We start from the raw sequence: 12,655 nt of genomic DNA on the forward strand, positions 1-12,655 counted from the left end.
AAAAAAGAATCATGTGATGGCTGTTTTTATGCTTAAGTTGAAATTTTTTGAGATGTCATGTTCAAAGAAAGCATAATGTACAAATAGATTTAAAACATACACTGATTAGTTGTAGGTGGTTGTCTGCATATTGTCTCCGAGGTTAAATATGGAATATAAATTAATTAGTTTGTCATCATAAAACAAATGATTAATGCTATGTGTGTGTTTTCTAAAAAAAAAGGTAAAAAATAAAAAATTATAAAACAAAATCCGTATAAATAATCGAGTGATATTCAGTGTTCTGTCTCATTTTTTCTCAGTGTTGTGAATATCCTCTTATACTCTTGTTGACACCATGGAAGCTGAAATAAAAAAGTGTAGAATTGACTGATACATAAATTTTTCACATAATAAATATACAAAAACAAATTTGCCGTCGCCTCCCACATGTCTTTATGTTAATTCTTCACTTTTAAGCATTTTTTGTTTTATAATATTCTGTTTCTTATGATAATCAAGCATTTGTACGATTTATCCATATATGTTCTTATGTATAAGAGTTGTTTTATTATGTGATGGTTTATTTTGGGAGGGGATATAATCTCATTTATGATGCATGCCGTATACCGATGAAAGTTTTTGGCAGAACAACATTCCCTGCGTTCCAAGTGTAGTCTCTGAAATTCATTTGAATGCACAGAAAATATCCAATATAATTTGGAAAGATGTTATGCAATAATGTAAGCGTAGTCTACACAGCAAAACAAAATCAGAATGAGGAGAAAGTTGACAAATAGTTGTGCCCTTGGTAAGGACGAGTTAAATAATTTATATCCCGTTACAGTCTGACTAATGCAAAATGCGTAGTACCTACTAGGTTATACGAACGCGAGGAGATAGAAGGGATTGGGTTTAGTCTGACTTGTCCCGTTCAATATGTTTTTTTTAATTTCCATTCTGATTGTTTTTCTCTCTCGAAATTTATAAGCAAACGTTTTAAAAAAGAAATCTTCCGTGGCTCCACAATAAGTAATTTCCCAGTGAATCCATACAAGTTAACCCAGAATATAGCTTCAAAAGCAAACTTATTATGAAGTTCAACATAAAAAAGAGATAGTTTCATTAGAAAATATTATTTATACAGCAGATACAAAGTGATAAAAATCTCCATGAGATCTTAAAATCATCTATTTTTCTAAATTTCATACGTCTTTAAAAAATAAATTGAATGTTCCGTTTTATTATACTAAATTATTCATTACTTATAACAATGATTAAAATAATTGTAATCTTTAATCATATCCCCAGTTTTTGGTGCGGTTTCTATTGCTTAGTCTTTAGTTTTCTATGTTGTGTTTTGTACTGTTGTTTGTCTTTTGGTTTTGTTCATTTTTGTTTAGCCATGGCAATTTCTAAAATTAAGAGTGGAAATAGGGAGTGTGTCAAAGAGACAACAACCGACCATAGAACAGATAACAACAGAAGGTCACCTATAGGTCTTCAATGCTGCGATAAATTTCCGACTTTAGAGTTTGAATATCCCTCTGGGATTTTTCGCCTCTCTTTTAAGAGATATCATCTCCTAATCACTATATGAACAATTAATAGGTCATTTCATAATTATTTATATCATCTTTTGTATATGTCAATACATGTAAGCATGTACTTCAATTTTTTTTCTTGACTTACATGACTTATTATTCTTATGTAATCGGCTTTGATGTAATAAAATACAAATAAGATTTCATACCTTTGACTTTAGAATTCGTTGTATCATTCATCTTCTTGTTTTTGCAACTAAAACAACCGAGAAGAATATTTAAATGTTATACAAATGTAAATAAATTTAAACCGAATAGAATTAGTTGTAGTGTGAGGGTCATGCATCTGTTCGAGGTACTGCCAAATAGATCGTTATATTAATTGTTGCAATCAACACTTGCATTTTCTTTTATCCAAAGTGTATTTCTAAAATTTAAGCCAGGGTATCAGAAAGGGCCAATGAGTATAGGAAAATAAAGAATTCAGTTTTTCAAATAAAGATTACCAAGGACTGATTAATACTTTGATAGATAAATATAGTTTTAAATGGAAACACTAGATTGTAGGTTATTATGGGATGGTTCTTAAATCGCGGTACGGGAAGAACACATTTTTAAAAATAAAGCAAAGTTAACCGAGGGCGGAGATATACTTTTGAAAAAAACTAACAAGAAAAAAACTAAAATTAAGAGACGAGACAAGTATAGATGACAATGAAATAGAAATAGTAATAAATGGTATTGAAGAAGAGCTAAATAAGATATATGAAGGAAAAGCGAAAGGAGCTCAAAGAATGGGTAGAGGTCGGTGAACTCTTACTTCATGGTGTTAAAAAAAAACCAAGCAAAAATATCGATAAGTAAGCTAATTGGAAAATAATTTCGTATCAAGATAAACTTTCAAACAAAATAAAAGATTAATATGAACACTTTTTAATAAAAAAAAGTTTAAATACAGATTAAATTGAAGAATATATCAGCGATACAAAATTAGAAAATATAGTTTGATGAAAATGATAAGCTATTATGCGATGGGAAAATTACAGTTGAGGAATGCACAAATGGTATCTTTAAAACGAAATTAAATAAATCTCCAGGTCTTGATTGACTTTCGGTAGAATTAAAAAATAGTTTTGGAATATATTCAAATCACTACTGGTAAATGTCTTATATACCGCGGATACGATAAAAACAGTCTTCATATTCTAGTATATTAACTTTGATATTAAAAAAAGGGGATCCTTTACTTTTGGAAAACTATCGCCCAATATCATCCCTTCTTTATAATATAGATTTAATTTTTTTGTCATATGTTTTTGTGCAACGCTTACAAAAGGTACTTTCAAAAATTATAAATTATGATCAAACCGGTTATGTTAAAAATACATTCATTTGTATACTAAAACTGTGACTACTATCATGATGATAACACATATCAGTCTCATACTAAACATGCCAAAAGAAGAAGAAGAAGAAGAGAACCAATTTGATGTATATACAGGTCGATATATATCTTGCTTTCGTTCATCAAAATTATGGACATAGTAAAATCACAGATTTATATTTCAAAAAGATTGTTCTCAAATAAAGGAAGAAATTCGTCATCATCATAATTGTTCTGACATGCATGTAATATATATATATGCAACTAGACGTACACTTATTATTCCCAAGGGATGTGAATATTTTCCAGGAAAACTATTTAGTATCAAAGTTTCAAATCAATTTCGAGATTTATTTTCTTTCTTGATATTCAATAACAGAAATTTAAAGAATAAACTGTGTGTCCACTTTAGGGGTATTCTTGTAAGTTAATACAGACTTATAATTACATTCAAAAATAGGGAAAGATGACATTTAATTCGTTCTGTCTTTTTTGTTCAATGCGTTGGTAAAAAAAACTAAAGTAGGTACATTGTGAGACGAAGACATTCCCGATTATGTATACATTTTGTTGATTTTTTTCACACTTGAAAATATATCTGTTCTTAATTTTTCGATTCCTATACAAGAACCCTTAAATTTCCTGTCAAAGTATTTGTGCGTTGCGAGATTAACAATATTTTGATGAGAATATTTATTCCTGTATATGTAAAAAAAAGTTCGCTTTGGATGGACTCAATTATAAAACTGCAATTGGTAATGATCTATTTCAAATATTAAAGGTTATCGATTCTAATTTAAGTATAGAATAGTACTTTTTTCAGTTCATACACTCCTGTTGAGAACTATTTATAATCATTAATTAAAATTAATCAGAAGTCATATTTAATTTTAGATTTAGCTTATGCAAGATATTAAACTACACAACGGCTATCCAGTTATATGTGCTATCTTATCACTCCCCTAAATTAATTTTATTACTAAAATTCGTATCACAAATCCACACATAAATCCTACAATCAATTTTTAAAAGTTGTATGAATATCACTTGTTTTAGCTGGTTAATAGCTACACCAAAAGTCGTCGATGCGGTATCGCATTATTAGATGGTTAACGAACAAGACTTAAATGAGACTAATTCCACTTCTGGCATGCAAAAAACTTAAACTACGTCACATTAGTCAGGAAGTTTGAAGAAATAGAATTAATAATTCCCAATTTTTTTTTATGGTATTATGAATTACTATGCTTTTGCCAAGTATTTTTCTATTTGAAACAAGGATAAATTCTGTACAATTTTTGGAAAAGTGCAACGTTAACAGGGGAAAATCATTGGTGGTATTATATCTGTAGTCCTGTAATGTAATGTTGTCATTTTAATGTTATATTTAATATTGCCAATAGTGCGGGAGGTGTGGCATGCTTCTCTTATATTAGATGTGTTTCCCTCAGTATTAGTTTGTAACCCGATTTTTTGTTCTCAATCGATCTATGAATTTCGAACAGCGGTATACTACTGTTGCTTTTATATACATGTATGACACTCTAGTGAATAGTAAAAAAAATGTTTTACTTACAATTAAAAGAAACATATTCAATGAATAATTTTTCTCGTATTGTTGATATGGGGTTTTGTAAACAAAATGTATGTCAATTAATTTAATCAGCTGATTATTCAATGGATATTCCGTGGATTGTAACAGGGTACTTTGACAGAAGCTTGGAATCTTGATGGTTTATGTAACAGGCAATATGTGATGAATAAAATTATTATGCAGTTTTAAAAATATCTAATCGAATAAAAACTCTGTTTTTTAAATAAAAAAAAAAGATTCCCAGGGAATATAGGATACATATACTACAAGGTATAAGAGATTGACAAAATTTTTGATTTTCGGTGAATTTTGTATAACTGAGACACCATTTATATTTTGTAACGTGAAATTAAAAAAAATTACTAAACATACAGCTCACCATGCCATTTGCAGATAACAAATCGTGCAAAATTGTTCAGCTCTTTGAGTTAGAAATTTGCGAATTACCAATCAATACGTTCTTTAAAGTCATATGAGTAGAACGTGCACATATAACATACATTTACACACGAGTAACTTGTTGTACATACCTTAAGACTTGTACATTTATTCTCTGATTTGTCGAAATTCTTAACTTTTTGCTCTTTCGTGCATCTCCTTAAAATAGAACGTTTTTTATTAATTTGTTTGATTTTATTTGTTTCAACACGCATGGTGTTGTCACCGTTAAAAGAAATCTATAACATTCTTTTCCAAACCTGTAGTTGCTAAAAATATAGACTGATCTCCGCCAAGTTTATTGCAGTTAGCATTGTTTAAGTCAACAGATCTAGTTGCAATAATCTTAAGTTTTCGTCATGATATTCATGTAAACAAACCTAAACAGTTGTGTATGCATACGTGTAATCAGCTTGACTAAAAACCTTGAAAAGTTATCACTCAAACGATGTTGCATGCATACATTTATATATGTTTTTAACCGGCGACCACATCACATTTTCATCGAGTTTTCAATTCAATAATCACTTTGTTTGAATTCTTTGGGATGAACTTGTGAAAATGGAGTAGTTCGTAGAGACTATACTTATGATCATAAATAATTTGAATATGACCAAATAATCCCCTTTTACTGTACATATCCTTGCCTCCTATTTACTTAAACACCATTATCTTGACAGGGTTGAGGCACCTTTATACGTATTACACATTTTATTAATGAAATGTTAGAACAAATATGTACATTTTAATCAATTGCATGTACATTTTTTTTAAAAACAATAGAAATGAACTAATGAGGCAAAGAAATTGACTGGCGAAAGTTACCAGAAGGGCAGTCCAATTCATAGATCGAAAAGAAACTGACAACATCATGGCTAAAAAAGAAAAAGAAACAACAAACAAACAATAGTACATACGACACAATATAGAAAACTAAAGACTAATCAACACGAACCCCACCAAAACTGGGGTTGGTCTTAAGTGCTCCAGAAGGGTAAGCAGATTCTGCTGCATATGGTGAAACCATCGTGGTGTTCATGCTATAACAAACCCAATAAATAGTCTAATTTGGTAGATCACACTCGTGAAAAGAAAGGTGATTGTTATAAAAAGAGGCGGTATGATTGCCAAAAAGACGACTCTTCATAAGACACCACAATGACTCAGAAATAAACACTGCAAATGTAAAAGTCTTTGCACGGCTCTCAATTATAAGCAACAACAAAAAATCTCATAGTCAGCTATAAAAGGCCTAAAAATGACAAATGAAAAACAATGCAAACGAGAAAACTAACGGCCTAATTTTTGTAAAGTAACTAATTTAAATCAATATGTTACACAGCAAGAAACGGCAACTACTGAATTATAGGATCCCGGAGCAGGCTAGTACAGATTGTGGCAGGGTGACACTCATTTGAAGGTACAAACACTCCACTTTACACAGGAGAGTGGTTTTACATTTCATTGTAAGAACAAAGTATTAAATCATATGAAAATTGCTCAACTTATGGATACAAAAAGAAATAAATTGAACACAAACACAGTGTATGTGTCAATGTAATTATACAGCACAAGAACAAAAAGTCTTTTTAAAAATACAAATCTGAGAGTTCAAAAGTTATTGACCAGTTCAAAGCCAATAACAACTACTGATTCAATCATGCATCACAGAATAAAATATCAATCAGTAAACAGCAAACATCCAATTGATTTAGTGCGATGACGTAATCAGCAGTCATAGAATGACATGACTTTGTGCAATGCCAAGATACAGGTTAATAATATCCACTTTTAAACAAGATAAAATATTTGATACATGTATTAACATAAAATTGAGAATGGAAATAAGGAATGTGCCAAAGAGACAACAACCCGACCAAATAAAAAAACAACAGCAGAAGGTCACCAACAGGTCTTCAATGTAGCGAGAAATTCCCGCACCCGGAGGCGTCCTTCAGCTGGCCCCTAAACAAATATATACTAGTTCAGTGATAATGAACGCCATACTAATTTCCAAATTGTACACAAGAAACTAAAACTAAAATAATACAAGACTAACAAAGGCTCTGATGTCTGATGTCAGAAGATGTAACCAAAGAAAATGAACGAAATGACAATAATACATAAATAACAACAGACTACTAGCAGTTAACTGACATGCCAGCTCCAAACTTCAATTAAACTAACTGAAAGATTATGATTTCATCATATGAACATCAGGCACAATCCTTCCCGTTAGCATGGTTAGGGGTTTAGTATCATATCATCATAACATATATGAGAAGAACATAACCCGTGTCATGCCGACAACTGCTTTTAGAATAAATGTGTTTAGTTCCGACGCAAAGACCTTATCAGTGACTCAATATTAACACCAAAATATGCAATCTTTAATGACTTCAAAATTGGATGTGAAATACCTAAACGTTTAAGAAGTCTGCATGTTGAGCTATATTTACGAATGATGTCTTTATACCGATGATAAAATTTAGTAAATGTTTTGACCAGTTTGTGATATCGAAAACCCTGGTGTAATAATTTTTCAGTAATACATAAATTTCTCTCGTTAAAATCTAAAACATTGTTACATACACGAGCGAATCGTACATGTTGAGATATATTAACACCGAAAGATGGTGACAAGGGAACGTCACCATCTAAAAACGGATACTTAACGATAGGAAATGAAAAATCATCCCTTTTATCATAAATTTTAGTATTCAGCTTTCCGTTAGTGATATAGATATCAAGATCGAGGAAAGGGCAGTGGTCGTTGTTAGTATTAGCTTTATTTAAAGTAAGTTCAGCAGGATAAATTTCATTAATATATATACTGAAGTCGTCATTATTGAGAGCCAAAATATCATCCAAATATCTAAAAGTATTATTAAATTTGTTTATCAGATGTTGTTTTGATGGGTCTTTGCTTATTTTTGTCATAAATTGTAACTCATAACAATACAAAAAGAGGTCCGCAATAAGTGGTGCACAGTTAGTCCCCATTGGAATTCCGATAATCTGACGATATACTGAATCCCCAAAGCAAACAAAAATGTTATCTAGTTATAATAGAAATTATGACATTTCTTGAAAAATGTAAGGTTGTTTTACGTCTTATTTGGTGATTTTACAATCTAGGTAGATGATGGTTTGTATAGTACTAGTAATAAACATACATATTTGTGAAGAAACATTCCTTGAGTTTGAACCAATAACAATTTTGTTATTTAAAAAAATACTTATCCCGTTTTCAAATATCGCTAATAAGGATCTGACACCACTCTGTCGTTCTTCTTGTACGTGTTACACCAGCCGTTTACATTCTATCATGTATGTTTGTAGAGGTGTGTTTCATCAGTATAAAACAGACGGACCAAAAGTTGTCTTAAAAAAATAAAGTTCAACGATGCTTTGTCATATCCTTGTGATTAAAGATTGATAAACGATCGGTTTTACATCGCGACCAACCCCTTGGTCAAGGTCAATAACCCACCCAATATTTTATAACTTATGTCCGTTTGATTGTTCCAGCACGTTTTCTCATGCCAACTTACCAGTTTTTTGTGAATGCTTAAAAGCCCAGAATGCGATCACTAGTGATCCAACTCCAGCTAATGCAGCCACTGCGGCAATTATTCCATTTACTATTGTGTCAGCTGTTTAAGTAATAATTCATTATGAGTATGATAACGTAAACATAGTTATACATGATTTATTAGTAATCGATCAATACGTGATATCATTCATCTCTTAATCCAGTTTATTCATGTTTACATTATCGATGAGGCAAATCTCAATCTCAAAGAATTATGATTTTTGTGTGTGTCGGTAAACATGTATATTCCTAATTTTCAGATAAAAAAAAGTACAATCGTCTGGATCACAGGTAAATTAAGAAACACAAAAGAAAGACGATGTACGCAAAAACAGTTGCCATAGCAACATATGAATAATCATAATTAATTTATTTGAGTTTAATAAATCAATAATCAGATTTTTGTGAAAAAAGTTCTGGAATCGTAAAGTTCAATAATTTGATTACCACCTTTTAGACATAATACTTACTGTAGTCTTCCTCATCATTGAAAGCTTTAGGGTGTATGTCTGTTGTAACTGGTGTAACTCCCGCTTTAACTAAAAATAGCGTTGTATAATTTAGAAAACGTTTCATATCTTCATGTTAAATGCTATTTAATATACAATGAAAATAAAAAATAAAAAAATGTAATTCCAGATCGGTATACATAAAAGTATAACGTGAGAATTTGGAAATAAAATTCAAACAAAATTTTTACTACTACATGCACTAGTATTTCAAGATGTGATAGCATTGTATATCCTTTTTCTAGTTCAAAATAAAGTGATGTGAAAAATAAAACAATCTTTAGATGCGTAAATATCAAACATCTCTTGGAAAACTTCGGGATGTTGTAATGTGTATCTGATTGATTGGTAATTTTAACAGCGTAATGTTCTGTTTCAGTTATAGAAAAATCTAGCATGAGGATTATAACTTGTATCAAATGACACCTTAAGGGTTTAGAAAATAATGAAACAATGTCTATTTTGTTTGACTGCATATAGTTGATTGGTTTACTTTTTCTGTTTTTTTCGTTTAAGATAGTTTAAATATTGCAAATGGGTTGCTGTACGAATCTAAAAATGATGACATTATACTTTATATGCGAGAATGCGTTCAAACTTACAAAATGGTGAAAACTAAGAATGGACGAATACTTAAGATGAGATCTAAGAAAAGTTGTACCTCTGTAAAGCACACTGCTGAAATGTAATGTTTTATGTAGAAAATTGTAATAATTTAAAAAGATGATGATAATTATTAGTCATGTCGTATACAAAATTACTATTCTCAACATATATGTTTCCCTACCAATTACACACCATAAAAATGTTGTGTCATATTCAACTTTCACTACTCATATTAGATAAATATTGCACCTTCCTTGAGTAACACCAGACGAAACTTACGTAGCCCTATTGTGTACGTTGTTAAATATTTCTTTTTCTTTTTGAGTTCTGAAAATTGCTTTACAGGACATATAAAAATAAACAAAGTGTTGTTCCTACATTGGTATAGGGTATATAATATTTAGGGAAAATGTTGACATTTACAAATAAATATGTAAAACCCCTCCGCATTTTTGCGCCTGTCCCATTTCAAGAGACTCTGACCTTTGTTGTTCTGTCATGATTTTTAACTTCATTTTCTTTGATATAATTCTGAGTTAAGTATGACGTCCATGATCACTGAATCACTTACCTTAGCTGTATTTGGCAAAATTGTTTGGTCGAGTTCTTGTCTCTTTGATACATTTCCCTTTTCTATTCTCAATTTTATGACAACATTACAAAATTTCATACCTGTTAATGATGCTGGAAAGCTTCTACCAGTACCGACAGAATTAACACCAAAGCATGTATATTCACCAGTCATCGATTCCATTGCCGATGGAATAATAAGCGATGGGTTTTCAACAGTGATTCCGTGGATTCCTATCGAATCGGATTCAAGTCTTGTTATTGAGCCATGTATTAATCTTTCCCAATACACCTTTGAAATTGGTGGGAATGGATTTTTCACAGAACAACTAAGAGTTACTGTATAACCAATGCCCGTCAGGTGCGTTATAGATGGAACTGAAACTTCAGGAAGTCCTGCAAAATAAAGAATTTTACGATATTGTATGTTTTGAATTGTCTTAAATATTGGAGAAACATTCATATCTGTATGAATACTAATTGATACCATAGAATTGCCAAAAAAAATCTACAACATAACTTTCTTTAAAAAATTATATTGAAGTTCTTCATTAGTTTCGCTGCAAAGAATGTTTTCGTATATTATTATTGAATTTGCTTATCCGTAGCAAATTTTATGTGCAAATGAACTAACAGAGGGTTGTTTTTGTTGAGGCTTTTATAATTTCTTAAAAATCTCATTTTTCGTTTTATTATTGTGCTTAAAAAGTAAACTCACAAGATACCGAGCTCCGAGGAAAATTCAGAACGAGAATTGCAAAATCAAAAGTGTAAACACCTCAAACGCATGGATAATAACTGTCATATTCCTAAGCTGATATATGCATTTTATTATGTAGAAAATGGTGAATTAAACCTGGTTTTCTATCTGGAATAAAAATCGCACTTGTATGACAGTCGCAGAAAACTCCATTCTGTTAACAACAATGTGTGAAAAAATAGACAGCCATATAGTTTTCTCGTTTGAATTGTTTTACATTTGTCATTTCGTGGCTTTTTATAGCTGACTATGCAGTATGGGCTTTGCTCATTGTTGAAGGCCGTAATGTGACCTAAAGTTGTTAATTTCTGTGTCATGTAGTCTCTGTTTGAGAGTTTTTTCATTGACAATCATATCAAATCTTCTTTTTTATATACTAGTATAATAGGTTAATAAAAACTAAATAGGGGTACATTCAGTCAACATTGTATCATAATCTTTATCACTATAAAACAAACAAATATGTAACAAAGAAACACAAAAGGACTTGCAGACAAAGAACATATTAAGCAATCTAAAATTAACCAGTACAACTTATTACAAGTTTCGAATATCATACATGCAAAAGTCTTTTTTAATATTGATTAAAAGGAAATTACCTCCAATTACAGTAAGTTCAATTGTTAAACTATAGCCCATTCCAAATTCATTGACTGCAAAACATCTGTAAATTCCTGAATCCGAATCTGTGGTGTGAATCAATATAAGAGATGGATTTGCAACCGTTATACCATCAGTGCCAGTAGTTTCATTATTTATTACCTTGGTGCTACCATCTGACTGCTTTACCCAGTAAACTTCAGTTTGGCGTGGCATGGCGGTGACATTGCACAATATGTGTACTTTGTCACCATATTTTGCAGTTGGCAAATCAGCTGTGACGCTGACAGTTGGGAGCTCTGCAAAACAAAAATATTTAGCAATAAATGATGAATGTTAATTAAAACAAAGTAATTAATTATTGACTGTGTTCTCCAAAATCTCAACAAATCTAAAGGAAACTTACCACCAATGACGTCTAATCTTGTTATTTTGCTATATCCCGTTCCAATATCGTTGGTGGCCACACATCTGTATGTTGCAATATCTGATGTAGTTGTTTTCATTATAGTCAACGATGGTACATCTAACGAAACGCCCTTTATTCCAACTGTCCAATGATTTATAACTGTTTTTCTACCTTGAAATTCTTTCTCCCAATACACATTTGTCACAGCAAGATCTGAATCAATATTACATACCATTGTTACTGTTTCACCATATCCTCTTGAATACCTCGTATCTCTTACATGGACAATTGGCACACCTGCAATCCACATTTGGAATATAACGAATTTTATTCACATTATTTTACGAAGATAATTACTTTTTGACAGAAAGAAATTGACACAAAATGTTAAACAAAAGTGAATTCCTAAATCTTGACATAGAAGCATTTTACAGTATATGCATTACTTGAAACGACAATTTATTTTTTTCTACAAATATTCCTATTTAACGGGTTGTCTTATTCAACTGAACAATACTACTATCCCGATTTCAAATCTGTTAAACATGTTTAAAATATGAAGTGTCTGCTGAAAATTAAAGCTTTTGGTTGAAGATCAAAATGCTTAACACAAATTTTGAAACTAATCAATAAGGCCAACACGAAAAATTACTTAAAAATATAAAAT

The 12,655-nt window shown here is 30.9% G+C and overlaps 1 protein-coding gene across 1 annotated transcript in view; it reads right to left on the reverse strand.

Annotated features, from left to right (window-relative positions):
• LOC139504400 (hemicentin-1-like) overlaps positions 1 to 12,655 on the reverse strand; it is a 41,191-nt gene continuing 28,536 nt past the window's right edge. The window contains exons 10-17 of the mRNA XM_071294479.1: positions 11,986 to 12,285; positions 11,579 to 11,878; positions 10,322 to 10,615; positions 9,005 to 9,073; positions 8,494 to 8,595; positions 5,032 to 5,098; positions 1,733 to 1,779; positions 1 to 344 (exon numbers count right to left, since the gene is read on the reverse strand). Of these exons, the coding sequence (XP_071150580.1) occupies positions 319 to 344; positions 1,733 to 1,779; positions 5,032 to 5,098; positions 8,494 to 8,595; positions 9,005 to 9,073; positions 10,322 to 10,615; positions 11,579 to 11,878; positions 11,986 to 12,285 (1,205 nt within the window). The 3' untranslated portion in view covers positions 1 to 318. The remainder of the gene's footprint in view (positions 345 to 1,732; positions 1,780 to 5,031; positions 5,099 to 8,493; positions 8,596 to 9,004; positions 9,074 to 10,321; positions 10,616 to 11,578; positions 11,879 to 11,985; positions 12,286 to 12,655) is intronic.

Source organism: Mytilus edulis, chromosome 14 (assembly GCF_963676685.1).
Source record: "Mytilus edulis chromosome 14, xbMytEdul2.2, whole genome shotgun sequence".
Classification (NCBI taxonomy): Eukaryota; Metazoa; Mollusca; class Bivalvia; order Mytilida; family Mytilidae; genus Mytilus; species Mytilus edulis.